This window comes from Oxyura jamaicensis, chromosome 2 (assembly GCF_011077185.1).
Source record: "Oxyura jamaicensis isolate SHBP4307 breed ruddy duck chromosome 2, BPBGC_Ojam_1.0, whole genome shotgun sequence".
Lineage (NCBI taxonomy): Eukaryota > Metazoa > Chordata > Aves > Anseriformes > Anatidae > Oxyura > Oxyura jamaicensis.
The window spans coordinates 48,279,071-48,302,617 of NC_048894.1; the positions used below are offsets into that span (position 1 = coordinate 48,279,071).

The 23,547-nt window shown below is 41.6% G+C and overlaps 1 protein-coding gene across 2 annotated transcripts in view; it reads right to left on the minus strand.

Moving 5' to 3' along the window:
* SALL3 (spalt like transcription factor 3) overlaps nt 1-12,806 on the minus strand; it is a 27,347-nt gene extending 14,541 nt beyond the window's left edge. The window contains exon 1 of one of the 2 annotated variants that reach the window (XM_035318954.1): nt 11,003-12,804. In XM_035318954.1, coding sequence (XP_035174845.1) covers nt 11,003-11,081 — 79 coding nt within the window. In that variant the 5' untranslated portion in view covers nt 11,082-12,804. Of the gene's footprint in view, nt 1-11,002 lie in introns of both variants that reach the window. The other variant, XM_035318955.1, reaches the window with a different exon arrangement.
* Between the last annotated feature and the right edge of the window lie 10,741 nt (nt 12,807-23,547).

The window sequence follows — 23,547 nt, forward strand, 5'->3', positions numbered from 1 at the left end:
TCAAGCCCAAACATGAACATTTAAAATCATATTTCAAAACAGGTATTATTTTCTTCATTAGAAGACAGGCTTATGATGTCAAAAATAATATGTATAATACATAAATTTCCAGTAGAAAACTCAACTACTGTTCCTCACTGCCAGGAGGTAATGCGGACCTCTTCAACATTTCAAAATACTAACTAGTCTAGTGAACTAATGCATAGACTCAAGGCAGCCACATTTTACATTTGAAATATAACTTGCCAGGTAAAAAAGTACAAATGGAATAAAGCAGTATAAGTATTTCTCATACAATCAATGGTCTATTCCATTCTCAGTTAAATTAATCATGAGCTTTGCACTGTTTCAATGTGGAGTCTGGCTCTTGACCATGTTAACCAGGGACTTACAGTTCTGTTTTCTTGATATTGCTTTGTACTCCTCCTTTCCTTGATTCCTAAGTCATAAAAATGCTGAGAGAATACTCTTCAAATGACAAATCCAAGTACACCCATCTCATCATCTGTCTTTAAATGTTCAAGGACTGCTTTTGAAGAAATATTTTAGAAAACTACCAGAAAGTTGTTAGCCACCCCAATCAACTTCAAAGTAGACATAGAAAGAATGTCAACAATATTTGGGACAAGTTATTTTGGCATATCTTAAGAAATGAAACAAGTTAGTCTCTCTAAAATATTCCACTTTCTGTACCAGTAAGCAAGCAAGTGACACAGCTGACTGCAAAGTAAATACTGCTTTGCTGTAGATGATGGTCCATCCCCTGAACAGCACACTGAGTATAGTGAGATGTTCCACAGAATGACAGACTACGGGCCCAGTCCAACAACTCATACGAGTAACCTTTACTCACATTAAAAATGTGTTCAAAATTAATGGGATGATGACAAATCTGTCATGCAAACAACAGTCTTTGTGATCTTGCCCCAAACAAACACTCAAGGGGGAAAAAAGCAAGAGGGAAAATAATGATTGTATGTATGTATGTATATGTATATTGGAGAAATGGACACTACTCCAGTACTTCACAAATGCAGTTTATAACATTCCTATCAGGAGCACTGTATTGCACTGTTGCTTTTGAAGTGTAAGTGCTCACGAACTTCAACAAGGAATAAGGTTTAAGAGGATATGCCTATGTGTGAAGGGATATTTTTTTTTTTTTGTTAAAACTTGATTACTTTATGAATGACAGAAAGGAATATATATTTTTTTACTATTATAGCAAATTATTAAAAAAATTAAATTTGTTAAACTATTAAGCCAAAAAACGATTTTTAGTTTTGGCTTATACATTCTATGGAAAAAAATGAACCTTTTATTTTATTATTTTTTTCTGTATGTTTTATAGCTTGCTTTCAATTCTGATATCCTATAAAGTAATTAAATCTTTTAAGTACTGAAGAATTCCTTTCTTTCTTATATTATTTCTTTCTTACTTTTTTCTTTTTCTGAAGAGAAATAATTATTTTTATTATTACAGTGAGGATGCAGTGCAGCAAAAATTTTCAAGGACTTTGGGGAAATTAATTGAGCAGTAGCTTAATCTTATAGACAGGGCCTGAATTTTGCAGTTCTTACTTACACAAAAGGTGTTGAATAGGAGTTTTGTCAAGCAGTCAGGATCTCAGCCACTAATAACCTCTCAGTTATTTTCTTTTTCTCATTAGCAGTCTAACAGCTAACAGACTAATCTGAAGCTGCTATGGCATGCAAGATGAATTACAGCACATAAAGCTTACCCTATGAAAATCGGTGAAAAATTGCAGCCAGTATCTCTCAAAATGTACCCAGGGCAAGCTCCTAAGCAGATACCAACCAAACCACAGAGCTGCAGTGGCTCCAGCAAGGGCTGCCAGTTTGTATCAGTGGGGTCTGGCCCTAAAATTAGCCTACAAAAATTCAACCTAAGGCATTTTGAGAAAGTCACTTTGGGATTGTGATATCTGAAGCTACCAAGGTGCTCTGCTGACTCAGTGCAGGAGGCACAAGAGATTGACGCTGGGAGAATTTGCTCTCCCACCGTTACAAATATACCCACCCAATGCTCTTTGGGCTGGAGCAAAGCATGGCTGTGGGGAGCGTGGCGCTGACCTTCTTTCTCACAGTCGGAAAGGAAGAGAATGGGGAAAGGGCTGAGAGTGTGCCAGGGTTCCTTCAGCTACCATCAGAATATTACATGCATAATTAAGAAAAAATTGCCACCACTGCTGACTACAAACACATACAGGATTTGTAAGCCTGATTTTACTAGATCTGTAATTTTTATCTCAGGCACACATTTTTCTGTTCTGTGTTAGAGCAAAGTCTTGCATCATATGCAAGGAAAAATATAATAAGCAAATGCTTCAAAAATACTGCTATCTACTTTTGTGACAAGGACTGAAATTACTGAAATTAAACATTGCAGTCAGCTTCATTCCAACAACATACACTGTAAATGCCACCTTTCTCAGGACCAACATCTTCCAGTCAAAAAAAGCACCAGTCAACTCCACTGTTTCATCTGTGCTCCAGATTTTTTTAATATTGTGTTAAATTAAATCAATTCTAGTTTTATTAATGTATATTACCTTTTGAAAGCACCTTTTGAATTTTATTAAATAGGTGTATTCTGTACACCTATCAGATGTTCTTTGTTAATTCAGCTTTTTGCTATTTTGTTACTCTGAATCACCTAAGTCTCAAATTACATATAATTCATAAGATACTTGGATAAAATCAGGTAAGAGAATAATCATTTTCTCTGCTTTTATCTATTTCAACTTGCTTATACCTTCCTGTAGTAATCAAACTGGAGACGTGTCATGGAAAGGAATTCAGCAAATGTGTCAACAAAATATTTTTTGAAACTTCTTTTTAGATCACATGCAATAATACAAAGAAAAGCACAGAAAAATGTTGTATGAATTATTATTTCTAACTACATATCGAGAGTGAATTAATTTTTCTAATTGTGGGAATTTCAAGATAAAAAAAAATTTAATCTTCAACTGAGAAGCATCATATAAACTGTGAAGGCTTCACAGAAAAACAACATTTATTAAAATTGGCTAAAGGTCAAACAACTAGCTAACTATGAAGACATAAGATCTCATATGCAAACCTAGGAATTGTTTCAAAGTGAAGCTCACAGCGTTTTTTTTTTTTTGTATTTAAGCAAGGAATATTATGAATAAAACTGAGCATAGCACAGACACAAGGTGATCATCTACTGTTCTTAGTATCATAAGAAACAAGCTTATTTTATACCAATTTAAATAAAGTAAGAAAATATATTCAAAAACATGAATTTCTTTTCAAAATTATATTCATTTGGAAACAGTAGCTTTATAATAACATACTGATCCTTGAGAAGAACAGTATTACTTTTTCCTTAGCTTTATCATATCTTATAATTGTCAGAGCTTTTAAAGAAAGTTTTCTTAAATTGTTAGAACACGTTTATTTTCTTGCAAATTAATTCTTTTTAACTCTTTATGATAGCTTTGAATCCCATAAAGAAAGATGAATTATCACATACTGAGCCCAAGCTGTGAAACAGGAGGAGACAAATAGAGACCCCTACTGTGTTTAACAATGTAGAAGAAATTCCAGACTCAATAGAAAAATTTTCTGTCCTTTTTCTCAGACCACAAAAGCTGTTAGTTACAGATTTGAACAGTGGAGGGCACTCTTGCTATGCAAGAAATGGTACTGACCTGGCACACTTGGTTTGATCTACTGTTCAGCAGCCTAAATCTCAGAATTTGTTAAGTAACAGCCACCTGTGGCACAGACACTAACTGTAATCTGTTTAAAACATTTGCAGTTTCTAATCTGTGCAATGAAGCTCTAGTTAGCTAAAACACTGATGCTGCCATGCTACGTGTACGCATATGTGGAACAGATCTTCACAAACTGATTTGAATATTTGTGCAAGATACGGAATTAAATAAGACGTGTATTATGTTTTTCAACATCATACTAATAGCTATTCAGATGGCTTTCATGGCATGTATGGATTAATTTCAGGGTGTGTAGAATTTGTCCTAATGTTTGTAGGAATTTAAGCGCATTTAAAACACACCGAGATTTACTGGAAATCCTAATAAAATGTAATCAGTATTTCTAATATAGCTGATATGAAAACAGAAAATATATTTAAAAACAAACAAAAAAACTGTAAGAAATGAAACACTAGATTCTGCATAACTTTCTTATTTTGAAAAGTATATTACTAACTGCACCTTAAACTATCTAACCAACACCCTATAGAATGAAGCCAGCCACTCTTTGAACAACCATGGCATGCTGATGAACTTGTGTCTGGAGGATCACAATAAGAGAAGACAATGTGGGTACCCAATCCTGTATCTGCTAAGTATCTCAAAACTTAACTTACAAGTACTGGAGTCAATGGCACTACTCCTTTGAGTAAAATTACTCACGTACAGGAGTGCCTGAAAGAACGAATGCTAAGTGATTCAATGTTAATCATGCAGTTCAGTCATTTTGCTCATTTGCCATTCTATGTACTGCAGTATTGCACTGGATAGCAAAACACAGAGAGCTAAACAAATCTGTTAGCTTTCATCATTTCCAGCTTTGGGTATGTTACTACATCAACAAAATGATAAAATAAAACTATCAAATGGTGGTGGTAGAACAGATCTGAAACGTTGAATAGTAAATCGGTTTTGATTTACTGAAACAAAAATACTGTGGCACCTGCAGGGTTAATTAAGCAGCTCAAGATGCTGGGCTTCACAAAAAGAAACCTTTTTCCTTCTTTAAGAACTGTAAACACTTGTGCTGAACTAGATGAGCATTTGATAAGCTGTACAGCATGTAACAAACTCACAGGGATCTCTAGTTAACACTCAAATTCAGTGTTAACACTTAACAGAACAGTGGTAAGCCGTGCTGCCAAGGTCAACTGCACAGATGTACTAATTGTATTATGAGCTTGACATCTAGTGGCCACCCCTGGCAGGGCAAAGCAGGCAAAGGTTAAATCAGCAAGCCTTGTCAAAGCACTTCTAACTACCCACCCTCAGGGAGAAGTCCTCGGGAAGCTTTCTGGCACTCTGCAATCCCCACCTTCTTTCTCCCCGGCTCCGGGCTGCGCGCCTGCAGCAGCCACTGCGCGCACGCACGGGGCTGCAGCCGCCCGCCGCCCCCAAGCACCCACCCCCGAACCCCCAGCCCCGAGCACCCACCCCCGAGCACCCACCCGGCCGGGCCGCAGCTCCTGGAGGAGATGAACAGCCTTCCCAACCATTTCGACACGTTTCTCTCTCGGACAGAAGTTCAGGGTTTTTTTCTGCTTCTTTTTTCGGCCAGTGATAGGGTCCAAATTAGGGGGCAGTGGGGGTTGGAAAAGGGGAAAAAGCAGTATTAGAGATTAACAATAAGAGTTTTTAGTCCACTATCACAGAATTGCATTATTAAAATGTGCATTCTATCAACATTTTGAAGAATTATTTTCCTGGCTTTCCCCTGACAAAAAGTAATGTACTCTATGGCCAGCAGCATGACAACTGAACCACCTCCTAAAAGTATATTTTGCCCCAAATTCATTTTTTTTTTTTTTTTCTATTACTGGGAAACTTTCAATGTGTTTAGTTGTATTAAGCAGGTAAAGGAAACAGGTTTTTGGCCCTCTACATTGAAATGTACAAACCAATAAAAATTTGCTGCTGAAACTGTATTTATTCATGATTCCTCTGAAAAAAAAAGTATAGCAAATTACTGTCATTTTACAAATGCAATGTTACAGAATGAATGATTTTAGCATGTTTTATTTTCTACAATGTGTCAGTACTCAGCTAATTAATTTCCTGCCAGACCTGGCTTATTATCAAAAGTGATTGACTCATGTCCTGACTGATGGATATGATGGACTTGTGTCAACAGATATGCTTGTCCTGGCTAGGTAATCAACAAATAAAATGAAGAAAAAATATCCTGAAAATATTCCCAGGATTCAAACTCTTTTTCAGAAATGTCACGGATACTCATTAATAATTTGGGTATTTTCACTCCTTCTTTATAACTCTACACATTTTTTTTTTTTTTGAATAGTAGCTTTTCCTCTTCCTTAGGCAAGGACAAGTAATTATCAACAGCTAAATGTGTACATACTAATAGCTTAATTACATAGAATCTAAAAGAATAACTTTCAAAACTTCCTTCCTCCCCAAAAGAGTTCTCATGTCTATCTCAGAAGAAATAAGAATTCCTCAAGATCATCATCAGTGCCAGATAAAATCTGACCCAGTTTGGTCTACCTTCATCATTTATATATACACCAAACTGGTTTATTGTTTTAGTTTCCTTATTATTACATTTTTTTTTTTTCTATTGCTAATACTGATCAAAACAGTAAGAATATTAAAAATTGTATAATTTCAGATATTACATTGTTTTAATATTAAGTCTCTATTGTAACACCAGAACTATTTATATAAACTATCAATTACCTTTTCTTATCAAAGGAGCAATTTATTGCAATACTTATTTGGCCTTTTATTTTTCAACAACAACAACAACAACCTTTCTTGAAGCTGCTTTAGAACAGACATTTGCAAAAATAACTTAAGTTTCATGTTTACTGACAGCTGCTTGTGACTTTTCAAGTTTTAAAGGCAGTAGTAACTAAATGACATGGAATAACCTATGCTCTTGAATGTATGAATGAAAGAAAGCAAGAATGTCCTTTCAAAATGTATTTTTATCTTATATATTTGCAGATACAGTAAACACGCTCACAAGAAGCTGTCTGTTCCATAGAGGACTATCATTTCCGTGGCAGAACATGTGTGTCTGTGTACATACTCCAAAAGAATACAGAGTGCAGTTACAAACTGTTCAAAACTGCACCACCAATTCCACATTACCAGTATGAAAAAGAAACATTGGTTTAGATAGTACTGTGTGCATTGAAGAGTTGAGGGAAACAAAAACAAAAACCAAATAGGTCCAACATTTAAAAAATGATTGCAAAACCACATTAGAAAACTGTCATTACATAGTTTGCTGTAAGGTATCCCATTCACCTCAGACTGAACAATGATATATATTTGCCAGTAGCTTCACATGAAAAAGTCCAAAGTGATCATTTTTCATCACCCTTAATAGAACCACACTTATACACTGTAAGAAGCACTTCTCAGCATTCCACGTACTCACACACACAAAAAAAAAAAACACACAAACTTTTATTATCCCTACATTAAAAATAGAAATGCTATATTCATGTTTTCATATAAAAATTAATCAGAGTTGAAGCATTTGCCTTGTACCTATAATTCTGATTCAATTGTAATCTGTTAAATTAGAGAAGTGCATTAGAAATGTAATTCCAGCTATTACAATTTCCTGAGAACAGCTTTACCTTTACTGAGAAACTGAGATTATTGTATTCTATGGGCAGCCATTTGAATCCTTCTGCTGCTATTTAAAAAATATTTCCATCATATCGTCTACTTTGGTAACCTTAGAGTGCTTTTCAAAATTTTTTTTTTCTTAGGAAATATAATTTGTTCACTCTTCCACAGTGCAATTATTCAAGCAATATTTCAACACTAGTTGTTTGTTAACAATTCCTATCTAAATTATTAAAAAATATATATTTCAGCATTTCCCTTTCAACAAATAACTTTAAATGATTTTGATTGTAAATCTGTAACTGATGACATTGACAATTATCATCAGACTTCAAACAATTTCCCACTGTTATAACATTGCCCTGTTTGAATGCAGTTTTATTATGCTGTAGTCCAGGCTGGCTATAAAATTATATATTACAATTATTAAACTTCTGTGATAACATTACCACAAAAGTTATTGTGGGTCCAGCCAACTTAAGATATGGCCTAATGTTTATCTGCCATTCCGCTCCCCAAACTGCCATGCTTCTTTCTGCTATTATGAATATTCCTTCACTCTAAGGATTCTTTATGGAACATTCATTCTGAAATGCTTCACTTAATAAAATCTATTTAGAGGTGGTATTAAACATGATTTCATTAAATAAATAATAAGCTTCATTTGCTTAATCTTGTGTTAAAAACAGCTTCTCCTCATTGCAGATGACAACCATATTAATGAAAAAGCTACATGTATCAAATAATTCTGCTTAAACACTTTGCTTTTTTAAAAAAAAAAAGTACAAATTTTCTTGCACTGTGGAAACTATTTTTGTCTTGTTGCAAAATATGCTCAGGAACTGTAGCAATATCTTGATTACAGCTTTGAATAGAAATGAAGAATACTGACTTGACAAGAAGTGTTTTAATTTGTGAGATTGGGAGCACTCATTATATCTGGCCTATAAAATTGCTTTCAGTATAGCAATCGTTAGGCTTCATAATATAACATGTAAATGATTTACATTACACTAATGTACACTAGATAGCCCTCTACTTGTGTATGCTGAGTCCACCTTGTTCACATTTCTCAAAAGGAGAGTGAAAAACCAAGAGCTCCAGTTTAGCTTGTTAATTGTTAACTATGAAGGGTTTCACTCTATTAATTAAAATATGTTTTAATAAAAGAAAACAGCACAATTTGATAACAGCCTGCTAAGGCTGAAAAGTATTTACATTGTTGCATTTTAGGGCTGCTGTGAAAGCCGATTTTGTGCTATTCAGGGACCACAATAATAACGCTTTAAAATTCCTCACTGGGATGCAATGTAGTCCTTTTGATGGAAAGACTGTCTTTCTCATTCGGCAGAAATAAATCCATTCATTTGATCATGTAGTCATTGAGGGCAATACAAAACAAACCAAGTGTGAGAAATTCTATGTGATGAAGTAAACAAAACAAAACCCCCCAAAAAAGGGAAAAAAAAAAAAAAAAAAAACATTTCCATGACAAAAAGATTCTTTGTCCTTAATCTACCCACCATATGCAAGCGTTTCTTTTTAGCATATCTCTTGTTCTAATCTTGGGTGACATGGCTACATAGATAAGATTCACAAAACAAAACAAAAACCTAGTTTAACAATTTTTTTTTTTCAATTTATTAACTCCCCAGGAGTGTCATAATGAAGCAGTAGAGTTTTATTTTTCTGTATTGAAATGGATTTGGAGCATTTAAAAGTTTATAATACTAGTGATAAATTCTCAAACCTAGAACCCACCCCAACAGAGACTGGGTTCAACTAATCTTGTTTACATAATAAAATTAAAATTCCCATCCGCTTGCTTATATTAATTTATTTTACATTACCATAGTTTCCTAAAATAAATAAATAAATTAAAAATACAAAAATAAAATGTGCATTGCTTTGTTTCTGTAGCGTGACAGAAGGAAGCATTTCTCTGTGTTCCTGTTAGAGTCAATACCCAAGTGGGCTTTCCTGAAGCAGTGGTAGTAGTCCCCATCCTAACTACCCTGGACAGTGTGGAACTCATTCCCTGGTTCCCCAAATACCCTGGGAAAGAGCACGGGGCTTAAAGATTTGCCAGTCTGACAGATGTTTTAACCTGATGAAGTGGATTCATGCTGCCTTAAGCTTCAAGACTGCAAAGTTCAGATACAATAAGCAAAATCCTCTTCAGGCTTCAACTTCATTGCCTTTCTTTCCCTCCAGATGCAACTTAAAAGTCATTATAGTTTTGAAGCAGGAAAATGACTTTTTTTTTCCTCTTTCTTTTTGAAGGGAGGGAAAGGGGATAAACCAGTGAGCAAGGGGCCTACACAGAAAGCAGAAAGCACTGTGGCTCCCACTTGGTTATGCAAGAAACTGAGAAAGCCGTGAGATTCCATGCACAGAGGAAAAGAAAAACTTTTAAGTGGAAGCCCTCAACTTAGACCAGGGAAAGTGAGGATGGGCTGTGGCATATCTTTGCACACAGCAATGCCTAGGACTACACAGGAAATTAGAAAATATATAAATGAAATTAAATAAAATTAAATAAAAAGGCAGTCCTAAACAAACAAGCAAAAACCACACAGCAAGGTGGAAATTCAGACTAACTACAGCCCAAATCTGCTCAGTTTTAGACACTTGTTCACTAGCAGCCTGGGCAGCCCAGATGCTTCAAAGCAAGTGTGCGTGTGTCTGCGTGTGGGGAGGGAGTAGAGAATGGCGGATGGGGTAGAAAATCCCCCTTCCCCACCTCCTGCAGCCGGCGCGACAGGGGCCGGTGGCGGCGGTGGCACTCCGCGTCACCCACCCCCTATAAGAATTACAGTCGCAGCAGAGCCGGGGGGGGGGGGGGTTGAAAAGCTGCACGAGCCCCTCGAAAACATTAAAACCAACTCCTCCGCTCCCGCAGGCTCCCGCTCGCCGCGCAGCGAGGGACCCCCGGTGCCCCGGCGGCTGCCCGCGGCTGGGGGGCGGCGGGGGCAGCGGGGGCCCGGCTGGGCCGCCCAGCAATACGCCGCCTCCTCCTCCAGGGCGATAGAGAGCCCTGGGCTACCCCGGCAGCCCCCGGCCCGTGGGACCAACTTCGTGGCCGGAGGGCGAGGGGACCACGGCCCCCGCCCGGGGGGGGGGGGGGGGGGGGGAGAAAAAGGAAAAAAGAAATAAAAGGGGTGAAGCAAACAGGGCGACCGAGCAGCACAAAGGCAGCAACAACAAAAACTAAAGGAAAACAAGCAGAAAAGCAGACGTACAAAACAGCCCGAGGGAGAGGGAGAAGGAGGAGGAGGAGGAGGAGGCAGGCGCTGCTCCGGAGTGCCCGCTCCTGCAGCTGCCCGGGCCCGGGTCAGGGAAGGAGGGAGGGCCGAGCCCCGCCACCGAGCCCCGCCGTAATAAAAGCGCTCGGGAGGCCGGGAAGGAGCCGCTGGGAGGGCTGGTTAGTCAGGGGGTGGGCTGCAGAAACTTGGCTAAACTGCTAACTTCTCAGTTCCGCTGCCTCTTCCCCAGCTGCTCTAATTCCCATTCTCCCGCTGCAGAGTAATTGCGCTCCCATGTTCACCATCACCATAAATCCACCTATCTCCGTCCGAAACAGACTCACAAAAGGAGAGAGAGAGGAAGAAAGAGGCTCCGGGAGCCCTTACCGTGCTCAGAAACTACCTCCGCTTGCAGCTCTTCGTCCGATTTGAGATGCTGGGGTTTCGCTTGCTTTCGACGAGACATGCTGCTAACTGAGCCGTCTTGACTCTGCTTTTTGCAGAGGCATCAGCGACGTGGAGGTGGAAAGGGGGGGAGGAATTGGGAACGAGGGAAGGGCGGGGGGGTGGGGGGGGGGAATGTGGGGGCTGGAAATAACTGTTCGCAAATAAAAGTCGAGTTGCAGAGCAAACCAACCAAACAACAACAGAAAAGGCAACCAACCCCAAGGAAAAGGAGAAAAAAAAAAAAGGCACAACAACCAACCAAACTGAGAGTGAGTGAGTGAGCGGGTGAGCGAGCGGGGACTCAGCCGGGCGGGGTGTGCGCGGTGCGGTGCTGCGTGCGCGGCGGGCTGGGGCGGCTGCGCGGAGCGCGCATGGGGCTCGGTAATTACGGTGGTGAATAATGCATGGCGATTAATGGTGCTGGGGGCGAGCGCGGATTGGCGCGGCTCCAGCGGGCTCAGGCTGCATATGTAAATGAAGGACGGGGCTCCGCAATTAGCCGCTTCGCTCCGCCAAATGATGCGGTTCCCCGGCACCGGCAGCGCCGCCTGCGAGAGGCACCGACCGCGGCGGCGGCAGCAGCGGCGGCGGCAGAGATACACACACGCACCACGCAGGAGGGCTCTGTTTTGCACACACTTTACACAACATATGTGCAAGGTTCACTTGTTGGGAGAGGTCACGATCTTCGCCTTTCTGTCTTTCTTTCTTCCCCCCGGCTTTCAGTTTCTTTTGCTCCGCTTTCTTCTGCTCTCTTCGCTTTTTTTTTCTTCCTTTTTTTTTTTTTTTTTTTTTTTTCTTCACATCACTCTGCGTCCTCGTCTCCTCCTGGTCTCTCTTCCCCCAGAAGTTGATCTGCAAGGCATCTGATTTCTGTGTACGTGTGAGTAATTTCTTTGCAGGAGGAAAATAAACTTTTGTGTATGCTTCTTTCCTTTCCCCTTTCTTCTCGGTGTGCGTGTGTGCTGCTCTGCTCTTCTTTTCTCTTGATCTTCATATGCTGGTCTTTTGCTCTTCCATCCTGTCTCCTTTTCCGTCTCTTTCTCCGTCTCCCCTTCCCGGCTGACTTTTGTTCTCTCCTCTCGCAAGCGCACGCACGCACACACACAGAAGACCTTGGGCAGTTTTGTCTTTCACCTCTCCTTCCTTCTTCTTTGTCTTGCAGCTTCTTTCTCCAAGCAGAGACTCCCCGTTGGTGGTGGTGGTCACTTCCTGTTGTCCATTGGTAGGAAGTTTTTTTTCTTTCTCCCCCTCTCTCTCAGGTTGTAATGACTTTTTGTGACACTCCTCACCCCCCCTCCCCAGCTCAGTTGTGTGTCCTGCTAGCTAATGACAGCGGTCTCGCGTGTGCGCCGACGAGCAAGTCCTCGGTCTCCAGCGAATAGTATCGATCCCAGATTTGGGGGGTGGGGGGTGGCTGTTGTTGTCGCGAGGGCGATCCCCCCTCCCCTTCCTCGCCTCGCTCGCAGCGGCCACCGCAGCCTTGTCCCCGCGCGGCGGCTCGCCCGCTCAATGCCTCCGCTCCGTGCCGAGGAGCGGTGCGCGTACCGCGGCCGCTCTCGATTTCGGGCGGATAAACTTTGAAGTTTGGGAGCTGTGCGGGTCACACGGCAGCTCCTCCTACTCTCCTCCTCCTCCTCCGCCTCCTCCCGTGCGGCGCTGCCGGGGCTGCCCCAGCCCCGCAGCTCGCTCAGCTCCCCGCCGCCGCCGAGCCTTCCTCTCCGCACGCACTTTCCCAACAGCAGCTTTTCTCACAGGCCCCCACTTTCTTTTTTTTTTTTTTTTTTTTTTGAAAAGTGAGACGGGAGGGGGGGGAGGCAGAGCCTTTCCTTCCCCCTCCTCCCCCCTCCCCTTTATCACTTTACAAGTTGCTGGGGAGCCGGGCCGCCTCCCCCGCCCCGTCCCGTCCTGTCCTGTCCCGTCCGTCCCCCGGGAGGAGGGAGGGAAGAAGCAATGGAGGGAGGGATGGAGGGGGCGGCCCGGCCGCCGCCACAAGTTGCCGCTTCCCGTCGCCGTCCCTGCCCGCCTCCTCCGGGGCTCCCATGGCAGGCAGCGGCCGCTAGGATGTACCCCACTGTCGCCGATCGCCACCGCGCCCCCCCACCCCCGCCTCCCCCCCCGCGCAGCTCCGCGCCGCCGAGTGCCGGGGGGGTTCCCTCCAGCGGCCCCCTCCTCTTATTTATTTATTTATTTATTTATTTGTTTATTTATTTATTTTTAAGTGTTGGTGGCAGATGGGTCCCTGCGCGCTGCTCGGTGCTGTCCTGCACCGTCCCTTGCGCGGGGTGGGGCGGGGAGGGCTGAGAAGCGAGACAGGGATGAGTGAAAGGGATTTGCTCCTAATGCCTCCACTCCAGCCTGTGTAATCCAGCCCTAGTCCTTAAAACACGCTAACCCCGGCTTCTGCGGGAGGCTCCTCGGTGTAAACTTTCCCTGGTGATAGCTCGCTTTATCTCGCGCGTTGTGATACCGCGTCTCTGGGCTTTCGGTTTATGCCCCGCTTTTCTGCCGGGAGGCAAACCAAATAAAGTTAGAGGCGACAGTTTAGGCCACTTCTGATAGTTTGTTGCAATGCATGCACTCAGCGATTTCTGCGTTGCAGACATTCGTTAAAAACAGGCACGAGCCTTAAGAGAAACAGCGCCGAAACGGCAAATCAATTCAATTTAGCTCTTAGACGAGCATACTTTTCTGTCTTTCGTTCAGCAAGACGTCTACACGAGACCTCTTGCAATGATTGCCTGCCTTATAATTTAAGCAAAACAAAACAAAACTTGTTTGCTGTCCACAGATTCTAACGTATGTTCTTTCCGTGTATCTATCCTTGCTGAAAGTTTGTTCATAATGGGACTGTCTGGAGACGGTCGCGATGGCTGAAATCTGATGTAATTTTCTAGTATGAAGTGGGAGGGGACGAGAGCATTTTTTTTTTTTTTTCCAACAGAATTAGGGATTTATTGCACCCTGCACATACGGATAACACTTTTTGCGTGTATGTATATGCTACGTTATATCGCAGGCAGAGTGCAGGTGAAAGCAAGCGTCCTCTAAAGTAACCCCCGTACTGCAGTCGCGAGTGGGGAACTGGAGTTAGGGCTTATCCTTAACAGCAGAGAAGTACATTTCTCCCGATTTGTGTGAAGTGTAAGATCTCAGGTACCTTCTGCGACTGAAACATTTGCCTGGAATGAAAGAGGCAACTTTAACCTTGCCCAGGCATTTTTTACCCATTGCGGTAGTAACCAGAAATGGGTCAATTTTTGTCCAGCCCTCTTCGGAAAGGAGTTGTTGCTCAAGCAACATTCTTTTCCCCCTAAACTTGGGCGTTTTCTATTGCTCAGTGCCTGGTAGTTCCCTCAGTAGCATAAGATTTCTTGAAAAGCGTTTTAAAGGTACCTTTCTTATAGTGCGATCTAAAAAAATAAAAAAGAAAAAGGAAAAAAAAAAGCTCTTTTATAAAAACAAAAACAAAACTTTGTCCTTTGTAAAAAGTAAAGCGATCGAAAATGAATATGATTTTGCGGGACGTGAGAGAATCTTTAAGTGGAAAATTAAACAGTCCCGTCTTTAATGTTTAATGAACAATGGAGAACACAACAGGCAAGGAAGGCATAATTACCAGATTTGTATCTCTTGGCATTAACATACTCTAGGGTTACAAGTGATACATTTTACGGGCTCCTTCTCCCTTACACCGCTCCCCTTCCCACTTTCCTCCCGGGGCGAGGAGCAGCCGCTGGGCGAGATGCTGGGCGCTGCCCCCCCGCCGTCACCGGCAAGCGCCGGCAGCCCCCCGAGTGCTGCGGGCACGGCGGGGACCTTCCTCTGGGAGCCGCGCAGATCCCAGGGGGAAACTTTTCTACCCGACCCGTGCGGAACACCCTGGGGGCGCCGAGGGCTCGGGAGGCGAGTGGAAAGTTATGAAGTGATACGCGTTTCCTCCGGCCCCTCTCTCCTCCCCCCCTCCTCCCCCCGCGTCTCCCCATTACGCCGCAAAGTTTTCCACGAACCTTTTAATTAATCTTCCTGGCTCGAGGGCGAGAAAAATAATAAATTAAGTCCGCTACGAAAAACATGGCATTTTCGGGGTGTGGGGGGGAATTGATTAGCCGCGTAAATCTCTGCGCACTGGCCAGGGCTGTGCGCGCAGGCAGACGGGACGCGGCGGTGCGGGGCCGGCACCCGCAAATGTCCCCGCGCCCTGCGCGCGTCCACTCTCCGGGACTGGTCGCTCTGCTGAAATGCTCTGACAGGGATGGGAGGCAAAAGTTATTTTTCTCCGTAATTAAATCGAATTTGCTAGTTGTCTTCTTCTTACTGCGATGTTTCCTTCATCCTGCGAAAAGGCGCGTTATTATTTTGTCTTTTTGTCTGCTTAATAATATTGTGTACCAATTAATACTTTTTTTTTTTTTTTTTTTTTAACCTTAATGGGACACCTGGTTACGGGTTTGCTTTAATTTGTATCCTCATTCAAGGAGAATAAAAACCTTCAGAAAGCTTATCTGCAAGATCGACTCTTCAAAGACCGTATAAGTAGTTCTGTCTACACTTACGCTTTATAACATGTTGTTGTTCTTAAACCCGTCAAAATTACCAGCGTGCAGATAACACGGATGTGACGTTTCATATAATCCGACTACTGTCTTTTATTGCTATTATTTTGCTCAGCAACTTTATTCGAAAGAGTGTAAAATTATTTCGACTTCATTTTCTGTCTCCTGGTGCTCTTCCTGGAAAGCTGAAGTAGTATATTCCCACCCCTTTTTTGCACCATAACTTTTGTTTGAGGACCCTGGGGTTAAATTCAGCACAATTTTGTCTATTTAAAGCTGCAACAACTGATCGCTAATTCGTTCTCACATGAGCAAAGATATTACCATACTAATATTATTATTGGTAAGAAGGGGTAATTGATAACACCACCTGCCACTCTGCAGCAATCACGATGATAAATGTTTCCATCAGAGGGAAATCTGTGCTTGGTCTACCACAGCCTAACCCAAACAGCATGTCAAACGTCAATTATAAAGATGTTTCTTTTCTATTACTTTTTTTTTTTTGAAAGTAACTGGCCCCACTATGAGATTTATAGAACCGGCATAAGAGCATGGCCGTGCATAAATGTTTTGCCTTAAACATTTAAGTAACTTTTCTTTTTATTTAATATCATACCACTCTTGGATCTAAATAAACATCGATTCATATGCACAAAAGCTTATGCTCACACTTAGCAAACTCTAATTACCATCCACTTCCTTCTTTAACCTAACAGATGACACATTAATTTAAGCAACAACTTTAAATACTCTGTGGAATATCTGTAATATATTCTGGGGCTATTAGCAAGACAACATGCATTTAAGAGCATACATACATGCCATAAACACATAGATGCACACAAATATATGTGGTGTATATATTAAAATACTGTATTTGGATTGTAATGCGTGTCTGCCAGAGTATACTCAAGGAGGTGCAAGTAGTCACAGATTACATATAAAATTAGTATTTTTAGCTCCTGTGCAAAAATATATATGCTTCCAAAAATTTCTAGTGAGATGAATATTAAAATGTGTATATATATATATGTATGTATAGACACACTGACACACACAAAATATAACATCGTTCAGTAACTGCAGGTATAAAAATCGTGCTGTCAATATAAAAACTTTCACCCCCTTGGCTACAGATATGCTCAGAAGATTATTATTAGTTTGTATTAATAGATGCAGGCCTCAAAAGACGAAATCAGCTATTGATAATTGCAAGAAGTATACAGCAGCTACTGTATCGATCGGCTTGTCCCTTATTCCCCTGGTATAGGAGAGATAAGAAGACACACTCTTTAGTGCAATATAATTTCTTTTGACCTATCTGCTTGCTACAGACTTATGATGAATAGCCGTAGTGGTTAAAGTCCTTTATCACGAAAGTTACCCCTTGATATAATATTGATTCTTTATAACTAGCTCCGAACACAAAAATCAAACTGTCCACTTGACCATCATCATCATCAATATCATCACAAAGGCTCTGGAATAAAGATCAGCACAGGACTGAAAACGCTTTCTATAATCTGCCCACCTAATCTTTATTTGCTGATGATGAAAAGAAAAGGGGTGTGAGAGAGAGCTAGTGTGTGTATGTGTGTTTGCGCGCTCGCCATCCGGCAGGGCGGGGGCAATCGGAACAGAGAATGTCATCTGAACAAATAATAATAATAAAAAAAGAGAGAGGTTAAGAAAAAGACCGTTCAGCCTCCTTTACAAGACCCAAATGATGACCACAGAAGTTAATGATCACGCCTCGAAGAGCTGCTCTCCTGAAGGGGGGAAGGAAACCCTCAGAAGGCCCGATGTGGTATTATACGCGGTTTACCCCCCTGAGCAAAGCGGTCTGCAGTGAATACAGGGAGTTATGTAAGGAGCAATCACGGCAGGAGTGATATCAGGCAGCATTTTCCTTGGTTAGAATCAGTACTACCAAGTCGTTTTCCCACTTTTTCTCCTCTCACTGGTCTGCAAAGCAATCTCATTTATTTTCAGATCACCTGGTTATCCATAAAGAAAAAAAAAAAAAAAGATTAGGAAAAGAGTCGCTAATGTTTGATTTGCTGCTTAACGTGCAATATCTACCGAGTGATGTAGAAAAGAAAGCATAATCCACGTGTATGTTTCCTAAAATTAAAGGTATTTCCTTCGCCTTCCCTCTCCATAGTACCAGCATGCTTTTGCTCGGGGTAGCATTAGCACAATCACCAGTAATTACAAGCGTGCGTACACTGGGAGAATGAAGATTGGGAAGGTGGGAGGTAGGACGCGATTCCCCTTTGGAGCAATCAGGACTGGGAAAGATTTCTTTCCGCGCAGACGGTACGTTGATAATATTTAATAGACTAGTTCCACTCGCATTCGAGCCGAGGTTCTCATTTCAACGCAAGTTTGCGCTTTCCAGAAGAGAAGGGGAGGCGGCGGGGATGGGGGTGGAGGAGGGGGAATGCGGAGGAGAAAAAGGATGCGAGCGGCCGCCGCAGCCCAAGTTGTGCTCGGTCCGTCCACTGCCCAAAGCGGGGCTGCCAGGGCAAAAGGCGGTCGCAAACCTGGGGCACCCTTTGAGGGAAAATGGGGAGCGGGCAGCGCCCGGGCGAGCGGCGGCCGCAATGGGGAACGGAGCCGCTCCGCTGGGCTGGCCCGGGCCGTGCCGGGAGCCGCCGCTGAGGAGCAGGGGGCTCCCTTCACCGGGCACCGAGCGCGGCCCCATCCTGGTCCGGGCCAGCTCCGCTGTGACGTGCGGGGGTGCCCCGAGGGAGCGGGGCCGCGGAGCCCGTCCCGGCACGGGAGGGGGTCTCGGGGGTGGCGGCGGTAGGACCCCGAGGGTTCAAAGCTGGGAGTCGTGGTCAGAAGCCTGCCAGTCCCCGGACACTCTCCCCTCCTGAGGCACGGGGGTCAGAGCCCCCCAGCCGGGGGAAGCAACGACGACAGCAATTACTGTCATCGTACTCCCATCCCTTGTCACGGGGGAGGCTTCGCTCTCTCTGTGAGCGGCTGGTAATTATATACATTAAAATCTTTCCTCTTTTCCTGCTATGTCCTCAACACCCTCTCTCTTCACTCCTCCACACCGAAATATTACAGGGTCATCCAAAGAAAATACAAGGAGCGGAGGGGCATATGTTGTAAATATCAATATCCTTAGAGGCCCTAGTCACTGCTCCTCTTAGGGTTACACAGACATATGCACCTCCTGACGAGATCCCCATCCCTCGCAGACATCTCCAAAGAATTGTTCACTGACATTTGCAATAGATATTGTTAGAGGATGATATCAGTCAATCAGTCAAACAAACGTGAAAACCAAAAAAAAAAAAAAAAAGAAAGAAAGAAAGAAAGAAAAAGGACAGCCTTTTGTCTGGGATATGACACATGACTTGAAATTAATTATAAAACAGGCATTGCAAGTGCACACAGGGGACCAGAAGGTATTCCTAAGGTTTCAATGCTTTTGGGAATAACTAAGCACGGTTTCTCAGCAGATGCAGTCTAACACACAGTGGTCCCTTCCTAAAAGCAGATGATCACAGAAGGAAAAAATAAATGAAGAAATGAAAATGTGCAATTACGCCAGGCTAACTGGTGGGAGAGGTACGGAAGGGTGCTTTCACTCTTAAAGTACTGATGTGTAAAAAAGTTGATCAAGTTATGATGGTTGTTTTTTGTTCAACAATGAATATCTTTACTATGACCTAATGATAGGTGTGCTATTGAACTTCTCAAAATGCATTCATGCTTCCCTTGGCAGGTCTAGGTGTAAGTGTTGATGACTAACAAAAGTAGTATAGATTAGAATCAATTCTCCTTATCTGGTGACAAAAATAACATCATGTCAGCAGTGTGTACATCCTATCATCAAATGACACAATATAATTTGATTCGGTGAATAAATAATCATGTATGCCCAGACATATAGGTCACCTAGTTGCAAATTAGATTACCCTCTTTGGGTACAGACAGCACCTGATTAGGAAACAGCTTCTCTCTGTGTCACTCTATCTCCCTTCTAGAAAGAATATCTGATATATTCAAATGCAAGTGTTTTTGAAAATGCTTAAATATCTTGCAAATCCAGTATGTGTTTTCATGCTTGTATGTAACATTTATGCAGTCTGTGGTAGAGATACCACCTTTACTACTAAAGTTGGCTGAGTTTTCTGTTTTGTATTTTCTATCTGTGTATTTGCAAATATTAAATGATAGCTTATGTGCTATGCTCTGTGATAAGGATAGCTAAAATACAGTCTTTGTGAAAAATAAGCAGCGGACATTTCTATAAATGATTTTGGCTAATCAGATTTGACTGCACCCATATATATAACAGGAACGTGGGAAAGAATGAAACGTTAGATAAGGGAGCATGGAAACATGTAAATTCCAAAGTCCACACTGAATTGACCACCAATTCCCAAAATAAGTATGTTGGTCTTTCAACGTCAACCATTATGTCACATGCATAAGGAATGGGAGAAAGCTTTAAGTATGTCCCGAGGCTCTTCAAGGTTAGGTTCAAACCTGCTGGGTTTGAACCCTTTTGAAATACACTTTGGCCAGATCTGATGAATTAACTTGCTTGGCATTGTTACTGTTTCTATAACTTTTAAGTTTTCACAAATTAAGAGTGCAACATGCTGGAATACATTTTGTTATGAGACAATGTGTATTAGTTGATGTAGTGTAACTTGCATTAGAGTGACTTGGAGATGTATAGAGAAACAGGAGGAAGATCAGAAACCAAAACCGATAACCTATACTTGGTAAAGAAGCCCTACTAAAAGGAAGAAAAAGAACAGTTTGGGAAAATAGGTAGGAGACTTTGAGCCACTCAGGTAGTCAGAGAATAGCGCTAAGGGCAAAAAGGTGAAAGAGAGATGATGGGAAGAGAGATTACATGGACAGAGAGAGAAGAGGCAAGTTTGTGACTGTGGGGAGAAAATAAGTGTTCTGGAAATGCTAGCACTGAGTTTGTGGAAGTTAACAAATGAAAAACTGCAGCTTTTGTTTTACATAAAGAGTAACTATCAATAAGATAGGATTCTTAAAAAAAAAACACTTTATATTCTATAATAGAACAAGATTCTGGAGTATTTTGGAATGCCAAAGCTGTGAATCTTAGTACTTTTTTTTTTTTTTTTTTTTTTTTTTGTTTTCTTTAGGTGTAGAATGACATTTTAGATTGTTCAAAATATTTCTAAGCAAAAATGACACAGAGGCTAACATCCTACAGGGCAGTGTTTCTTTGGACATGCCATTACTAAAAAGAAAAATGAACAAACAAATGACCCCCCCCAAACAATAAATCAAATAAACAAACAAAAAAAACCACAACAGACAGTCAACACTACCATTGCCATTTTGATTTACCTCGCATGAAAGTGCCATTAGGTGACATTAGCAAAAGAATGAAATGTACATACTTTAAAAGATATACTATTTTACAGCCCCATCATGAGCTGTTCAAACTAAAAGAGTGTCTTATATTAATAGAATATATATATAAAATGACTCACTAACCACTTATGGTGGTCTAAAAAAGGAAAGCAAAGTGTCAGAACAGAATTTCTGTGTGTTTTGTTGTCATTGTTTGTTTGTTTGTTTAATTTTAGTAATGGCATGTCCAAAGTCCACTAGTGAAAGGTAAAAAATGGTGGTAGTGGTGATAGGGAGAGGGACTCAGATAAAATTTATAAAGTATCAACTCTGGGTTGTGCACATTTTTTTAAAGAGTGCAATAGTACTCCCAGGTAGTGATTTTCACCATTATAGCAAAATCACTGCCATTACTGTAATCAAAATTAATTGATCATTCAGTCACCCTGCCTGATCCTGTCTGCTGACAGGAACGATGCTGCAGAATGTATCCTCACTCCCCTTTGTGAGAATGAAGGAAGACTTTTATTTCCCAGCTTGCAATCTCTTTTCTGAATGCACACTGTTTTGCTGTATGTGCATACATATATGCATGTGTTTAATTAATAGTTGTAAACAAAGCTTTGCTGGTACGTCCATACAGATCTGAAAACTATTGGTTTCGCCTCTATTCTCTCTCTAATGCACATAGGGCTTGATTTCAAAGTAACATCCATCCATGCATACCTCTTTGCAAAAACGGTTATCTTAAGGATTTAACCAGTTGGTTGCAACATCTGTCCATGATGTTACCCATCAGAGCTAGGCTGTTTTTTTCTGTCAGGTGCAGAGGAGTATCTATAGTTGAAAGTGAGCCACCTTTCCCCACAGCGGGAGACTGCTGGCTCAAACATACTTATTTTTTGTGTACTCCCAAAGAAAATGAGCATACATGTCAGAAGCACAAGGTTCAAATGAAGAATCTGACTCTCAGAGACACTGAGAGTCCTCTTACTTATTAAAACTCTGAATTTGATCTATTCATAGATTTGTGACAAATTTATAAATACTTCCATGTATCATGTTCAAGTTAGGCTAGAGGAAGCTAGGGCTTGCTTTACAAAGATGTGCACAAACTCTAGGGAGGCAAACTTGAAGGTTGTAGACCAACTATTAATTGCTTATGGTAAGAAAAATGGTTTCATGCTGGGCAGGTAATTTTACAGTCATCCTCAGTGGTGTTCCTGATATTTCCTATAAAGCATGTGATACAGGCTATTGTCATGACCTATAACAAAAAAGCCAGGCAACTGCCCTGGGCCAACATGACAATTTCTATGTCTTTCTGTTCTCTGGGAAAATAGGGATTGTATCTTTATATCTGTGGTGCTTCCTCTTGTTTGCTTCCCTGTCTGTGCTTCCCTAATAGCATAATATCAACAATATTTTCACTTAATATATCATCTTGGTAAAACTCAGTACAAATTACTGTCTTCAAAATGACCTTCTTTTTATTTGTTAGGTAGAATAGAAGAGGGAAGGGGAAACTGCACAGAGGAAGAATAGATTTCTATGATTATAGTGCTGTCCTGCAAGTCTTTCTGCCTGCAGTATGAGGCTAGTCACTTAATTGTACAAGGCTAGTCATGGAGCTTCACTGTTTTACAGAGCACAGAATGGGGCTAACGCTATCCTGCCTTGCAGGCATGGTATGCTAATTCATGCTGCAAAATAGATATTACCCGAACATGGACAGTAGCATGCTGTGAACCCAAGCATTCCTGTCAGGAAAGGAAGAGCTCAGGTGCTTCCTTCTCCCTTACACTGAGCACTAGCACAGTATTCTTAGTTTATCAGCAAAGAGCTGATTTATGCAAAGGGTTTGCTTTAGAGGCAAAAAAACAGAACAAACCTGTTGTAAGCCTCCCAGTGAGATGTTAACATGCATGCAAGTTAAGTAGAATTGTTGTGTTATTTTCATGTACTTGTGATCCATATAATTTTTTTTAATGGTCAAAAATAGGATAGGTGAGTTGGTGCCACATACGTGTTCTACGTTGCCTGTTTCATCAGCTGGGTTGTTTTGACCCTGCTGTTTTCAGAGAAAGATTTTGTATTTGTCACATGATGTTAATATCAGTCATTAAGCAAAACGGCATGTGATTGGTGGTCTATAAATACCTATGCACAAGTGGCTTGCAATTGTTGCTGTATAAATATCTACCAGAGATAACTTTGCAGTGGCCAATAAATAGATGAATCATTGTCCTACAGGAAACCCATGGAAGTAGGCAGTGCAAGTACACTGCAGCTAGGTTCTTGTGCGGATGCAATGACATTGGTTTCAGGGAGAGGTCAAAGACTCCTTCAGCTTTGCCTGTCTTCCAGTTAATGCAGCAACAACGGACATGCATAATATGGTTTCCCAACTGTCATCTTCTGCCTAGAGCAGACCAGCCCAGGAAACTGGGTATGCTGTAAAGCTTGGTGTTGGATGGCTGAAACAACTACTTGGAGGACTTCTCCAATGGCTGGTCTCTGAAGTATGTAGTCTGCCTATTCTCAGCCTCACCAGTGAAG